This window comes from Panulirus ornatus, chromosome 59, assembly GCF_036320965.1.
Source record: "Panulirus ornatus isolate Po-2019 chromosome 59, ASM3632096v1, whole genome shotgun sequence".
Lineage (NCBI taxonomy): Eukaryota > Metazoa > Arthropoda > Malacostraca > Decapoda > Palinuridae > Panulirus > Panulirus ornatus.
This window is the reverse complement of record NC_092282.1, coordinates 27,704,789-27,721,187: the sequence shown is the minus strand read 5'-3', so window position 1 is coordinate 27,721,187 and position 16,399 is coordinate 27,704,789. Positions and strand designations below refer to the sequence as shown.

At 38.9% G+C, this 16,399-nt stretch overlaps 1 protein-coding gene across 2 annotated transcripts in view; it reads right to left on the bottom strand.

The window, feature by feature from the left end:
* The window catches only part of nsl1 (non-specific lethal 1), a 180,283-nt gene that overhangs the window by 30,338 nt on the left and 133,546 nt on the right, over positions 1-16,399 (bottom strand). For both annotated transcript variants that reach the window (XM_071696593.1, XM_071696595.1), the window contains 2 exons: positions 10,975-11,058; positions 6,294-6,445 (listed from right to left, as the gene is read on the bottom strand). In XM_071696593.1, coding sequence (XP_071552694.1) covers positions 6,294-6,445; positions 10,975-11,058 — 236 coding nt within the window. The remainder of the gene's footprint in view (positions 1-6,293; positions 6,446-10,974; positions 11,059-16,399) is intronic.

Below are 16,399 nucleotides of genomic sequence, written 5' to 3'. Positions count from 1 at the left end.
ATGAAAGCCCTAGATATATTAAAGTGCATGTAGAATGAGAGGTCAGTGTTTGATTGTACAGTGGTCTTAACAGTGTTTTTCAGGATGCAAGATGTGGGCTAAAAAAAAAAAAAAAAAAAAAAGTTGAAATTGGAATCCCTGAAAACAATATATGGTGTGAAGAAGACTGATCATGTAAGGAACCACAAGTGTAAAAGCAAAGTGGTAGTAAGAGCAATCTAACTAAGAGAGCTGACTAGGGTGTGCTGAAATGGTTTGGGCACTTGTAGGGAAAAAAAAAAACTGACCGACTAAGAGGATCTATTGGTCAGAACTGGAGGGAGCAAAGGAGTGAGGGAGACTGAAAAGGAGTTGGAAGGATGGAATGAAGGAAACTTCAGAGTATCAGTATCAGGGTAAGCATATTCTTGGCAGTGAGAGACATGCATGGGATGAAATTATTTGGGTCAACAAGACATATGAGTGGCAAAATACTCCCAATGGGCAGAACCAAGGCATGCAAAGCAGCCAAGGTGAACCATGGATCACTCTGAGGGGCTCAACTGTGGATGGTAGGCTCCACTTTCAGCACAACTTACATGACAAATACAGGCCATTGTTCATTCATTCCTAGTGCTATCTACCTAGAGCAGGAAAGGCAATTAAGCATAAATACAGATGATTATGTCTATATGCATCTGGGTATATAAAGCAGACAAGGGAATCAAGGAGAAGTCTAAGGGGACTGGTCGCAGGTAGATAGCTGTGGTTTCAGTGCATTATACATGGCAGCAAGAGAGTGAATGCGAGTGAAAGAGCCCTTTTCTTTGTTTCCAACACTACCTCCCATATGCAGGAAACTGTGAATAAGTATGAAAGAAAAAAAGGGTACAAACACTCTATGGGGCTCATGAGGCACTGAGGAAGTTCGCCATATCCAATGGCCAGGACCACAGGCCATAAAGTTTTGTGATGTTCTATGTGGATCTATGTGCAGAGAGTGCAGAGCAACTGGTAAGTATAAATCTGTCACCGAATTTGAACAAGAAAAAAAAACATTACTATCCTCCACATCAAATTTATCCACTTCTCTCTAAATTGTGCCTCACTTGCCTAGTCTTCAACCTTTTTAAAAGCAATATAATAAAGCTGCAAATCCATACAAATTACAATACAGCAATATAATAAAGCTGCAAATCCACACAAAATACAATACAATCAAAAATACAATAAAATTTTTTAATACAATACCACCTCAGCATCTCACCATGCAATTCTCTGCAAAAGCCCTAAACCCCCATTCATCCAAACAACTCCATAACTAACCACCACACCCCAAGTGGAAATGAAATGTTTACCCCTGCCTCATACTTCAGCAATCTCTACTCACAGATTCCCCTCACCAAATACACATAACACCAACACCAACCTGACAAGCACCAAATAACTGCACTCCCAACTCAGTCTCAAATACCAACCCATCAGAGGACATCCAACCACCAGAAACCACACACCTCGGACAAACACAAGTCACACTTTCCCGTCTACACATTCTAAACATCATCCACCCCAGAAAAGGGAATTCAGCATACACCTGGGCCCTTCTAACACCACCTACCAAAAGCTCTAAATCTGCTGAACCTGTCCACCCTATCCATCTAACACTAGCAGCTCAAATGGCAGTTTAGTAATAAACTGTTGACACACCCCCATCAGAGATACCTCCTTCCCTCCAACACTTATACTACAGACTGCCATTCATCACCATACTCAAATAGTTCCAAACAGAGCTCAAACAGACAGACATAAGAACAGTCCTTTGCCTACCACAGAGAACGTCATAAAAAATGCATGAACAGGTGGCGTAGCTTTGAAAGTAAAGAGCTCAGTTTTTGTTAGTCAGGCTTTGTGGTATGTCAACTACTGTATCAATGTAACTATTCATTACTTCACGTTCAATCAGTTTCATAATGTGCAAACCAAAATATTCAATCTGTAAACATCCCAGTATATCTATCAAAATGTGAAAATATCCAGCTCACCCTAATATTAAGCTCTTGTGTGATTAGTTAAATGGTAACTATCATGACCTCCAAGTTATGCAATGCCTGTAATGTCTCAACTGATTATTTTCAGCCAAACAGCTCCCTAATCCAATAAATTACCATTCATTTATCTATTTCACTTTATGACAAACACCAGTAAGTTACATTGCAAGACACTTCATGCCTACAATGCAACTACCAGTGAAGGCACTAAACACTTACGGATCAACTGATCTGCACTCTCCCCACATATACACAAACACACACACACATCACTACACTTTATTATATATAGTCCTGCCCAGTGTATGTGGCCAGCTTCCTAAGCACTGCAGGAACCCCATAAAGATAGGGAGAACTCCTGTGGTGATATAGTTACCTATCCATGTACATATAAATATGGATTATCAGACTCTACCTACTACACCATGAGTGCAAGGTCACCTTCAGCAAGTATCATAGGAGTACTATCTCATCAAAGACTTTCTTACTCCATAAGTGTTCATCCCTTCCATCTTAATGAATAAGCTTCTTACTTACTTTCATGTTATGGTCTCTGGTTATTCTATTCACACCTTTCAAGAAACTTTTCAGTCTACATCTTCATCATACTGGTTAAAGAGTTTTAAGATTCTAATCAGGTGAAAAATACTCCTCCATCTTTTGTAATGTAAAAATATATGGCCTTCAGCCTTTTCCTGTCTCTCTTAATTCTGGTGCCTTCTTTGCTGTCCTCTTCTGGACCATTTCTATTAGTTATCTGTGCTTCTATAAGAGTAGTTATGAAACTTAAGACATATATTCTACCTCTAGCCCATTATGAATGGGGAGAAATTTTGTCAGGACTATGAGCCTTATATGACTCAAAAACTCTAATGTTTTGGTACTGTCTCTTCTATATACTTCAGTGATCTCCATGATCCTCCTCCCCCTTCCATGTCACTGGTGTTGTTTTCCACAATGAAAATTCTTTTCAATTTGTCATTCTGTTCCTCGTGTATCCTTAAATCATCAGCTACAACTCTTCACCCTGAATCCCTCAGCCTTAATAGATTCTCTTTAAAAGGAAATTTTCTAATGAAATCATCCCAAAGGTTTGGATCATTTCCTCCCTCATCCATTATATTCAGTTCAATGTTTCTCTACTCTTCCTTTTTTAATCTGCTATACTTGTTCTCTGCTTTCCTATAATACGCCTTACAAATACTAGCTGGCTAGGGTGCTGCCTTTACCTTCTCAAAACCTTGCTCAGCTTCTCTGCTTTACGAGATCTTTTACTGATCCACTCTTTCCTTTTTTTAACCATCCATCTATATCTGTGGCTATGGGTACTGAGTTCCTACTCCTTCACTGATGACACTGAGTTCCTACTACTTCACAGCAAATTTCACAGAACCTTTCACCGCAATCCCCAAGTTCCTGACTACTGAACTCTTTTTTCTCCCAGTTTATCTTACCAAAGTTAACTTGCAGATTCCAAGATTGTATCTACTCTTTTAAGTCTGGTTTCATCATAGCTTTTTACATCCTCCTTAACCATTCTACTACATGTGAAAATAACATCATATAGGTAGTAGTTGGTAGGCAGCTAATGACCAGGGAGGTATATTACCAATATTACCCACCTGGGTATTGGGATGGTTAGTGACATCTGCTTGGTGAGTCAGCTCTTTAGAGGTTGTCAAGTTGCATTCCTCTGACCCAGGTAGCTGTCTGTCTTTCTGCCTCATTAATATGTGGACTACTGGCATTCTGCCAAACATACATTCTTTCCTTGTCATATGTATGTAAAAGTTGACAACACTGAACTCGCACAACTCATACTTAGTAACTCTATATTTTCCGGCGGTGAGCACTAAGCACTAGTCCTGCCTTTTGGCAAAATGAGAAAAGCAGTAGATAGAAGTAATAGGTAGGAAAATTTATGCAGAGGCATTAGGTAGAAGCAGTAAGTAGAAACATTAGATAGAAGAAGTCATAAGGAATATGAGGTAAGAGCCTTGGTAAACACTGCACTAGATTTGCCCTATGCCAGTGGCCTGTCAAGGGTGAGGCACTAATCGCTAAGAAGCAGCACTTGAGTTCTCTAGTTATGGAGACACTGTTGCTGTGGCCATCCTTTTGAGGGAGTTCCAATTGGAACAGGCATCAGAGATATAGATAGATAGATAGTTAAGATAGTATCAAGGAATGATGGTGTATCAGTTCCTCTCATCCTAATACAATGGTCAACTTGAGGGTACAAGAAATTTTCCACTATACGCTAAGAACTTGTCTATGATTCACTACCTCCATGAGAATCCAAAAACTTCAAGTTTATCACTTTATAAATCAAATCCCCCTACTACAGTACTTTGCTATCTTCAACAAGTGCATGTCTTAAAGCTTTATGCATCATCCTGATTGTTCCTTCACTATAATCATTGAATATTTCTTTAGGTTCCTTAAAATTCTTTGGAGGAAAGTATGGTATCAACACAACTATTCACCTCTTTCCTATGGTTACTCCACTCATTATATATTGTGTGAATGGGCCATCTTCCAGTGTTTCTTGACACTTAAGGCTGTCTCTTATCTGGAAACCAATCCTCATTCTCTGTTGTCTTCTCTATTATGACTTGCTATCATGCATACCTCTGAATAGAACTAGTGAGATCTTATCTCTTTGGAAAGTTTTCCCTCCACAAACCCAATAATATCACATACATTTTCCCCAATTTCATCCTTGAATTCAAATTCTTTACCACTCACTACTACCTCATAGTCCACCTACATCTGTATACCTTACTTTCAGTCTAAAACATGCATAACAATGTTCCAAGCCTCTTTGCAAACTGCCTCATTTAATCTTCCTCATTTTTTGCATTATTCTGATTGTACACAATTCATTCATGCTTTCAAGGTTCTCAGCCTACTAAGTATCTCCTCAGTACAGAACTTCAACCCAAATGCAAACTTAACTGGTCATACCCCTATGTCTTGAATGTATCCACCAATTTCACTTATTTCTTTAATCAGAAAAACTGTGTCTAGCATGTCTATGGCCTCTTGTAGTCCTTCTATCAGTATTCCTTCCTTTTTGGCCCTTACATCTTTGTCAGAAATATGATTCTCTTCTAGTCCAAAACTCATTAACAGTTTGCCTGTTACCCTCCTACTTCACTAATCTAATTTTGGTGCTACCTACTTGTCTGGTAAATCCTTCAGAGCTAATTCATCAACTTACAAGTTTCTGGCTTTCCTTAAAATCTCCTTTCTTGCCAATGAACACTGATCCTGAACACTGCACTTCCTCTAAACTACTATTCAACAAACCACATACCTCCTTAATTGTTCTGTCTAACAAGGCATCTTAATCTTACAATAGCTAAATTCCATGTACCTGTTTCAATGTCCTCAAGCTCTGTTCCAAAACATCAGGCATTATGCTCTGTTTTTCACCATTAAGCCCAGTTTCATCTATTGCTTACTGCCCTTTATTATCACATGTCAATGGTGTCTGTGTTAAGGGCATTACCTCTGGTTCGTTCATCCTTAGGCCATTCAACCCTTCTAATCCTTTGAATGATGCTTTTCACTAAATCTGCTATCCTCATTACATTTCATGATACTTTTCATCATTCTTGATTTGATTCATCGGTCCTTTTATTTTCTCCTCCAACAGAGTCAATGTCTGATCCAGTTCCTCAATTATCTCAAATTATTTCCCTTACATTATGATTTTTAGATGTTCATCCTTTATTTCTCCATTCATCAAAAACCCCACATAACCCTCTTCCCTTCACCTTATTCTAAATTGTGTGGTCTTGGTACTTTCCTTCATCAGAATCCGTATTTCATTCACAAAAATTAAAAATTAAACATTTCACTTCCAACACATCCACCCTTCTCTGTACAACCCTATCTATAGCCCATCCATGTGATCTGAAATCCAGTTGACTAAGGTATCATGACCTTTATGCCACTTCTAACAATGTCTAAACAGCCCTGTACAGAGTGTTTTAGTCAATCTAAAGTTAAAGAAGATAGATCAGAGGTTACAAAACTTAGCTAAACATGTTCTGGGTCATTGATGCTCTCCTCAGTTCCTTCCAGAACCAAGAATGAAATATGACAGCCAATCAAAACTGTTTCACCTGATCAATGCTAATAAAATAAAAAGCTATTCTTAGTTGTCCTGAACAGAAATTGAACAACCACACCTACCATGAAGAAGTGCATTCTTTCAACTAATAATAAGGAGAATAACATCAAGAAAATAATGAACACCTGTTTATTTTTCTGGATGGAGCTCGAAGAGTGTCTTTTATGGGCAGAGCGGTCGATGGGTGCTGGACTGGCAGAGGGAGAGGAGTGGAGGCTGCTTCCGTATACTGAGCTGGCATCGTCATCATCATCAACCCGTACTCTTTTCATTGCTACTGTGGAAAGAGAAAGTGAGAAAACAGTAAAATACATGTATAGATAACCACCATTTAAATCTTGGCACACCTAATTGTCACTGACACATTGGAATCATAACAGAAGTTAATGAAAGGTTAAAACAGAAGCATATTGAAGGAGTAAAGAGGATGATGATTAATAAAGTGAAAAAAGAATTTAAAGGCAATATAACGTTAAGAGACAATAAGAAATAAAGGATAAGCAGAAAGCAAAGGGAAAGAAGATGAGGTGCAAGGGGATGGCTGCTGACTAAATCTGATAAGGTATATGTATCAATGGAAGAGTACTTCAACTAAATCAGATGAGACATTTATATGAATGGAAGAAGTACTTCAAAAGGATAATGATAAAAAGAATGAGAATCTGGGAGTGATGTCATACATGGGGATGAACAGAAGGGGTAGGGAAAATTCTAATAATATCCAAAAATGAGAGATGAGAAACTTCAAATATGTTTAATAACAGAAAAATAACTTCAGAAGATGGGGTAACAACAAAAATATTTAAAAGTGGAGATGATGTAGAGATAGAATTGATACAAAAAGGTGTGTGTGTGTGTGTTCATGGAAAAGTGGGCAAGTGCCAGATAACTGAAGAGGACAAACGTTAGTGCCTTTGTACAAACAAAATATTTTGGTGGAAAGAATGATTTTAAAAATAATACTTGAATCAGTTACTGGGCATACTAGAAAAAGCAGATTATAGTACCATTATTGAATAGATTAGGGAAGATAATGGGGTATGGGATGATCTCAGAGCAATGAGGTTTCATGAAAGATGGTGGACCTGCAAATCAAATCTACTCTGTCTAGATTGTAATGGAAAAATAAATGGAAAAAAAATTAGGACAGAAGTGGAATGGAATACGTTGTGGGAAAGACTGAAAATATATAAATCCAGGGCACACAAAACTAGACTACTTCATTAACCAACGATGATGCAACCTTGTCAAAGGTGACTTTTTGTTTGTCAGACATAACCTTCCACTCTCATAAACTGCCTCGAGCAGGAATTTTCCTTTGACCACCAACCCATCCTGATAACACTCATCTGGCCAATTCAAGCCACACAACCACCAAAAAGACTTCACAAAGTATAGGAAAGCAGACTGGCCAGCCTTCAAGCAGTACATGGAAACAAACCTCCAAAACTTTGGTATATATAATTCCCATCCTTAAATATTATCTTACATTTCATCAACATCAGCTATAGAAGCAAAAACCACATATCACAAGAACATAGAAAGAAACATAATTCAAACTTCCTTACAAGTTGCATATTCATAAATAAAGAAACCAACTCAGACAGAACCACTCACCATCAATAGAAATCAGAGAACAAACCCAAATTCCAAATAATAACATAACAACCTCATCAGTGAAAGATAAACAACTTAGCAGTCCCTCCACAACACAATGAGCCACAACACACACAGCAACCAACTCTTGGGTTTTAATGATCCACACTTACTACACTAATCCAGCCTCAACTCTTGAAGCACTCCTGACCCATTCCTGTAACATTCTTTCTCCCAAAGAAGATGCGATCATACTCATTAGACTCCTCAAAAATCAACCAAAAAACCAACAGATCCCTCAATAGGAAAGTCATAAAAGACCTACATAAAAACCATGCAGAAGCAACTGGTCACCCAGCCTTCACTCCCACAGACATAATACAATCAAGACCTTAGAGAACTCTCCTGAAACAGGCCCTGACAATATGCCAAGCTTTTACGTAAACCAATTAGGCCCAGTTGTAAATGAAGCACTTTCCCCTCATATGTAGATGGCCTCAATATCACATCAAAACACCATGATAACAAAACCATCAAGAAAAATGCAGCACAATATCATACAACTGGAACATTGGCTCACCCAAAACTAAATGTCTGCATCTCCAGTGAGGTCTTCAATTACTCTTTTAACCCCAAACAGAAATGAGTTCTGCTCAAAACCTTCAGTCACCTTGAAAGTTTGATCACTCCTAGTGAACAAAACACAAACCATCATAAGCTTTACATACAACATACTCAACATTCACTACCCACAAAAATATTGAACACAAAATACAACACAAACTAAATTACCTCTGAGCACTAACAGGCACCAGACTTGGACAAGAAAAACAATCCATTAACATCTTCTACAAGCAATTCACCTGCTCCACTCCAAACTATACCTAAACTTACTGATCTTCCACCCTCTCAAAAGTAAACATAACAAAGCTGCAAAAACACATAAAATAATGCCCTCATAATAATCACTGGCTTTTTCTTGTTGGAAACATGCACTGGTACAGCTTATCCTAAAGATGGGGAACCATTCTAACTCTTTAACTATCATCCTATTATTGACTTACATTTTTACCAAGCAAAATCCACTAGTGACATCCTTTCCCACATAACTGATGTTAGTGCATCCTCTCTGGGACACAATGGGAACCCATGTTGCAGTCCTTATTATCATGAGAGCCCTTCAACAGGGTGTGGCAACAGACAGCTAATCTACAAGCTCTCCTCTTCTGGCTTCAACCTCCCCCATCAGATACCTTCATATCTAGCTTCCTCTCTCATCAGTCTATTTATGTAACAGTTGATAAATCAACTTCTCCCTCACTCTACCACCAGTGACAAAGTGCCTGTCTGCTGCTTCCTGTAGTTTCTTTACACACCAGCCATGTATGGAATGACTATCATATATTTTTTTCCCTCAAACAGCAGGTTATAAAACTCTTTTCCTTCTTTCATCATTCCTTCTTCCTAGAACTTTCCCACTTTCAAGATGCATGTGTAGTAGTAGTAGTAGGTAGCCAACAACCAGGAAGTATATTACCAGTACTACCAGCATGGGTACTAGGAGGGTTAGTGACAGCTGTGTACTGAGCCATCACTTCAGTGGAGAGAGAGAGAGAGAGAGAGAGAGAGAGAGAGAGAGAGAGAGAGAGAGAGAGAGAGAGAGAGAGAGAGAGAGAGAGGGGGGGGGGGGGGGTTAAAAGGGGTACATCATTCCCAGGCCCAGAGGATCAAAAAGGGGACCCAGGAATTTCCTGGGATCTCAGAAACTGTTTGCATATAATGAAGACTAGCATTCCATCCCTCTCTCCTATTCCATACCCTTTTTGGCCTTACAGCCCATGGAATAAAACAGTAGAATAAAAACAGGATAACTAATGGAGAAAGGAAGGGGACCCGAAAGAAACGTTGTACCCCCTGATTAAATTCCTCAAAAAGGCCCTAGTGGGCACTATATGCTAGCCCTGCCCTGTAGCAAAATGGTAGGAGTAATAGATAGAAGTAGTAAATAAGAACATTTAGGCAGAAGCATTAAGCAAAAACATTAGGAAGAACTAGTAGGTAGGAACATTTGGCAGGGAAATTAGGTAGTAGTCAGTAGGAACATTAGGTGGGAGCCTCTGCAAACACCGCAAAAGAGTTGCCCTCTGGGAGTGGCCTATTAAGGGTGAGGCACTAAAGGCTGAGAAGTGGTACTAGAGTTCATTTAATAGCTATGGAGACTTTTGCCATGGCCAATCCCTTAAGGGAGTGCTGGGGGGGAACAGGCATCAGAGATACAAACAGACAGATTGATAGAAAATGCAAGTCTACATATGCCTGAGAAGCTCTGATTAATCTTTTTATTCTTTTTCTTTCCCTATATTCCTTTCACTTATGATGGCCATGACTGTTGGATGTTTTAACCATGCTATGTCAGTCACTGGGAAAAAAAGTTTAACCCATATAAAGTTGAAATGCTTACTAGTTCTTTTTTTTAAAACTCCTCAGCACTTTCCATCTATGTAATTCCACCAATCACCTGTTCTTTGCCTGTTACCACTTCCCAATTTGCTAACTAAATTGATGTGCTCATTGGTTCTCCTGTTCTCCTCGTACTAATTATTCAGTTCCAATAACATTTTCTTATTCACAGTAGACACCAACAGCAAAGCCAAAATATCATTTCAGACAACCTACATTCTGCAAATAGCTATGCCTACTTAAAGAGACTGGAGGTCTTGTTTAAACACCAAAGATCATTCTATTCTGAGCATCTGCTCTGATCATTCATGAGACCAATTCTTCCTTGTATTATTCCTTGTGTTATTCACATCTGAGCAGGTTCTAGCTCTTCATACTTATTTGAAAACTGGTAGTTATCTTTAACTCCTCTATAACTTTGGTTCCTGTTTCTGAATCACTAAAATTTGGAAGGCCATGAGGCGACCCCCTCATTTTTCTGCTGAATAAACTACTACTACTGTGCTGCAGTTATGCACCCACCATCCTGTCAGCCACTAACAATCTATCATCAGGTCATCTCAAAAGCAGCACAGCATTACCAAGCTCGAACTCTGACTGACATGACACAGAAAAATCAGGCAGATTCCCAATAAGACCATCAAAAATGAAAGAAAAGGGAGGGAGCCGTAAAAATGGCAGAAAATTTCTTACAAAAACTGAAGCATGTCAAAAAGTAACAAGTACAGCAATACTATATTGCAAACTTACACAATGCCTCTTGCGCCGACATCCTTTTTCTTTTAAATTCCCCATCTCTTACTAATTCTCCCGTAAGTAGTGACTTCTTCAATTCTGTAAAATAACAAGATACATATATGAAAGCAAGACTTGCAGCTTTTGAACAGAATTCACTGATTCTTCTATAAAAATTTAATATCTGTACCCTTATGTCAATTCCACCCTTCAAACTGCACTACAAAATATCACTACTACTGTACTTGTAGAGACTGCTTTCCTGCATCTTAATCATACAAGTTTAAAATATCAGTAATACTGTACTTATAGAGATGGCTTTCCTGCATCTTAATCATACAAGCTTTTGTATATAATGATGGGAGAATGACAGATAATCAATCTGCATGCTTGTACAACTAAAAGTACTATAATATACATACAAGAGAAAAGTAACACACATTCACTGTATAATAATGAGTACAGCAGTGTAGCTTTTATTCACAAAATAATACATATTCCACATAATGCTCCTCATTTCCCCTTGAAGTAAAAAACATTCCATCTTGATCAACATAAATCATAATACTGTATAACCACTGATATCATACGTCACAAATTTTAGCATTACAATATCTTAATTACATTACATACATGCACAAACATACAGTAATGTGTACCCCATACACATTACTGCAAACTCCCAACTAGCTTTGATACTATGCAAAGCAGCACTTTTCTTAACCCTTTCACTGTCCTGGTTCTCATAAGAGGACCTTCAATGGTTACTGCCCTCATCTAAAATGCAAGATGATATTTGATTCTGCTAATCATCCATACGTTTCTAGCTTTCTTGCACTAAAGTAGAAAAAAATGTCTCATTTGTCACTAACAGACTGTGTACTTCAATTTGATGTAATGACCTTGTAGGTGCCCACAACAGTATAATACACATGCATGAGGAAGCTTATACGAATTTCTTTCTAATTACCACAGGACCAATTTCGTGGAAAGAATCCTGGTGTTATGTAAACGCTTTCTAAAAGCTCCTGCAACCCAAAACTGTGCTACTTCCAGTAGCAGGGAAATGGGTACTCCTTTGGAGAAAAAAGTGAATTGACAAGACTCTCCTCCAACTGATGCAGTCTCCTGAAAGGTGGCTTTTCACTTGCAGTGTAACTTTGGGGAGGAGGAGTCCAGTAACACCAAAGCATGTATATATTTTCATTCTTTTCTTTCATACTTATTTCCTATTTCCCACATTAGTGAGGAGCACCAAGACTTGATGAAGTAAAGGCTTTATTCACTCAAATCCATTCTCTAGCAGTCATGTGTAATACACAAAAACCATAGTCTCCTCTTTACGACCAGGCCCCACAGACCTTTCCATTGTTTCCCCCAGCTGAACATGAAGAGAGGTATGTATCTGTACAAGGCAGACCTAGATTATACCAAAAGAGAATATTTCTTGATATATTTTTCAGGAATGCATGAACAGTGCCAATGTATAAAGGCAAGGGGGATTAAGGCGAGTGCTCAAACTAGAGTTGTAAGATTGCTGAGTGTACCCAGTAAATTGCATGGGATAGTGGTGATTGGCAGGGTGGAGGCATGTAGATAGCATCAAACTGGGGAGGAACAGTGTGGTTTCAGAAGTGGTAAAGGATGTGTGGATCAGGTGTTTGCTTTAAAGAATGCGAGAAATACTTACAGAAATACATGGATTTGTATGTAGCATTCATGAATCTGGAAAATATATGATTGGGTTTACAGAAATGACTTGTGGAAGGTCTCAACAATATATGGTGTGGAAGGAAAGCTACTAGAAGCACTGAGAATTTTATATCACGGATTTAAGGCATGTGTACTAAAGGCATGTGTACAAGTAGGAAGAGAGGGGAGAGGATGGTTTCGAGTGAAGGTAAGTCTCCTGCAAGGGTGTTAAGTCACCATGGCTGTTTAAACAGTATACAGATGGGGTGGTGAGGGAGATAAATGTGACAGTCTTGGAGAGAGGAGTGAGTATGCAGTCTGTAGGGGATGAGAGAGCCTGAAAAGTGAGTTAGTTGTTGTCTGCTGATGATATAGCACTAGTGGCAGATTTAAGTGGGAAACTGCAAAACTTGGTGACTGAGTTTGGAAGGGCGTGTTAAAGAAAGATGTTAAGAGCAAGTGTTAATAAAAGCACACTTGTTAGGTTTAGCTTGGTTGAGGGAAAGGTCAGTTGAAGTGAGACTCTGAATGGAGAAAAATTGGGGAAAGTGAAGTGATTTAGATATCTGCCTCAAGGCAGCAAATGGAACCAGGGAATCAGAAATGAGTCACAGGGTGGATGAGGAGACAAAGGTTTCAGAGCACTTAGGAATGTGTGGAAAAAGATCATTATATAGAAGGGTAAAAACTGGAATGTGTGAAGGTACAGCAGTCCCAAGCAAATTATATGGATGCAAGGCATGGACTATTGATGAGGATATGCAGAGGGTGGATGTGTAGGAAATGAAATGTTTGAGGACAATATGTGGTGCGAGGTGCTTTGATCAAGTAAGTAAATCAAGGGTAACAGAAAGGTGTGGTAATAAAGGAGAGTGGTTAATAGAGTTGAAGAGGGTGTGCTGAAATGGTATGGACACATGGAGAGAATGGTCAGGAAAGGTTGACAAAGAGGATATTTGTGTCAGAAGTGGAGGGAACAAGAAGGGAGATCAAACTGGGGATGAAAGGACAGTGTGAAAATGATTAACAGTAATTATTGCCAGAACATGCAGGAGGGTGAAATGCAATCATGCAATATGGTGATTTGGAATGATGTGGTATACATAGCTTGACATGCTGTCAATGGACTGAATCAGGGCATGTAAAGGAGCCAGGGTAAACCATGTAAAGGTCTAAGGGTCCTGGTAGTGGATAGGGAGCTGTGGTTTAGGGGCATAACACATGAGAGCTAGAGAATAGATGTTAGCAAATGCAGCCTTTCTTCATTTGTTCCTGGTGCAACCTCAATATTGCAGTAAACACAAAGTATGAAAAAAATTATAGAAAAATGAAGTTGTTTCTTGTGACACATGAAAATAACATGAGTTTTGTTTAGGTACTAGCTTTCCAATGACCTTCAAGGATTTCATCATAGTCATATACATAGAGTAACTGTGAATTCCTTCTGACAGCAATTACTCCATGCTACGTATTTTCATACAATCATGGAAAATTCACATACCTAACATATAATGATGTTTTAAGGAAGCTCCCTTTCTCTCTACCCAAGTAAAATATGCAGTAATGAAAATTCATTAAGCTTTAGAATAACAAAAAATGACTAGTATCATTACTTACATTTTTGGTAATATGAAAATTAGTTGTTCATTTATCTATTAAAATAAAGTTCTGCTCATGTAATATGTAAATAATACATAAAGGTATGTGTGTATTGGGTTTAGAGTATATGTTAAATCTATGTATTGACAGAAACTATAAAGCATGTATTGTACTTTGTGTAAATATGAAGTAGCATTACCAAACTCCGCCTTCTGCAGATTACTGTGAGTGGAAAGTCATCTTTGGCAAGATTGTATAGTATCATCATTGGATGAAAAGATGTACAACCTCATCAAGGAACTCTTCACTCCATTGGGGTCCAACATATCCCTGTTACTGTCAATAGTGCCAACTGACATTGCAGGAGCCCATTAAATTGGATCCTAGGGTTTTATAATCATGACTGAGTACTTTAAGAATGTGTTTGATGATCAAGTGGAAGACATGGGGTATCTAGGTTGGAGAGGTATGTTAGGTGAGGTAGCCATGGCAAATGATTAAGGCGAAAAGAAAAGAGAAGGTGAATGCATTTCTTACACTGAAAGGCAGCATGGCAGCTGAAGTGAGTGGTACTAAAGTTGAATTCCTAAAGAGAGAGAGAGAGTGTTAGTGGTGTTAATTGGCTATTTAGGATTTTCAAAGTAAGTATGAATCATGGTGAAGTCCTTGAAAACTGGGAGAATGCATGTATAAAGGCAAATGGGGGGGGGGGGGGGGGGGGTGTCAAAGATGAGTGTTTGAATTACCTGGTATGTTATAAGGGAAATTGAAGACTGAGAGGGTTTTTATGTGGCTTTACAAACCTGTAGAAAGAATGTGATAGGGTTGACAAAGATACTTTGGGGAAGTTTTTTTCATACGCATTTGCCATTTCCTGTGTTTGCAAGGTAGCATAAGGAACAGATGACTGAGCCTTTGCCGGAAAAATCCTCACTAGGCCCTCTTCTCTGTTTCTTCTTTTGGAAAAGTAAAACTGATGGGGAGGATTTCCAGCCCCCACTCCCACCCTTTTTAGTCGCCTTCTATAACACACTGGGAATATGTGGGCAGTATTCTTTCTCCCCTAGCCCTAGGGATAAACTTTGAGGAAGGTATTACAAATATATGACGTGGGATGAATGATATTGGAAGAAGTGTGCAGTAGTTATCAAGGAGTAAGGTATGTGTACAAGTAGGCAGGTGTCCAGGTGAAAGTGGGTCTGCAGCAGGGGTGTGTAATGTCACCATGTCTTAAAATATGTTTATGGATAGGCTGGTGAAGGTAGTAAATGTGAGGGTCTTGGAGAGAGGGACAGGTATGTAGTCTGTTTGGTGTAAAGTTGGAGAGGAATGGCCTGGGAGATGAGTCAGCTGTTGTTTGCTAATAACATGGCACTGATGGCAGATTCAAGTGAGAAACTGTAGCAACTGATGCCTGAGTTTAGAAAAATGTGCATGAATGGATAAAGTTGAGATTAAAATTAAGGATAAATGCAAGGGTATTAGGTGAAGGAGTATAATGAGACAGGTTAAGAGGGAAGTAAGTTGAATGGAGAAAACTCAGAGGAAGTGAAATATTTTAGATACCTGGGAGTGGATATGGCTAAAAATGGAACCAGAGATTGTGAGTTATATATTATATTATTATTATTATCTTTTTCTATTTTGCTTTGTCGCTGTCTCCCGCATTAGCGAGGCAGCACAAGGAAACTGACGAAAGAATGGTCCAACCCACCCACATACACATGTATATACATACACGTCCACACATGCAAATATACATACCCATACATCTCAACATATACATATATATACACACACAGACATATACATATATACACATGTACATAATTCATAGTCTGCCTTTATTCATTCCCATCGCCACCTCGCCACACATGAAATAACAACCCCCTCCCCCCTCATGTGTGCGAGGTAGCGCTAGGAAAAGACAACAAAGGCCCCATTCGTTCACATTCAGTCTCTAGCTGTCACGTAATAATGCACTGAAACCACAGTTCCCTTTCCACATCCAGGCCCCATAGAACTTTCCATGGTTTACCCCCAGACACTTCACATGCCCTGGTTCAATCCACTGACAGCATGTCGACCCCGGTATACCACATTGTTCAAATTCACTCTATTCCTTGAACGCCCTTAACCCTCCTGCATG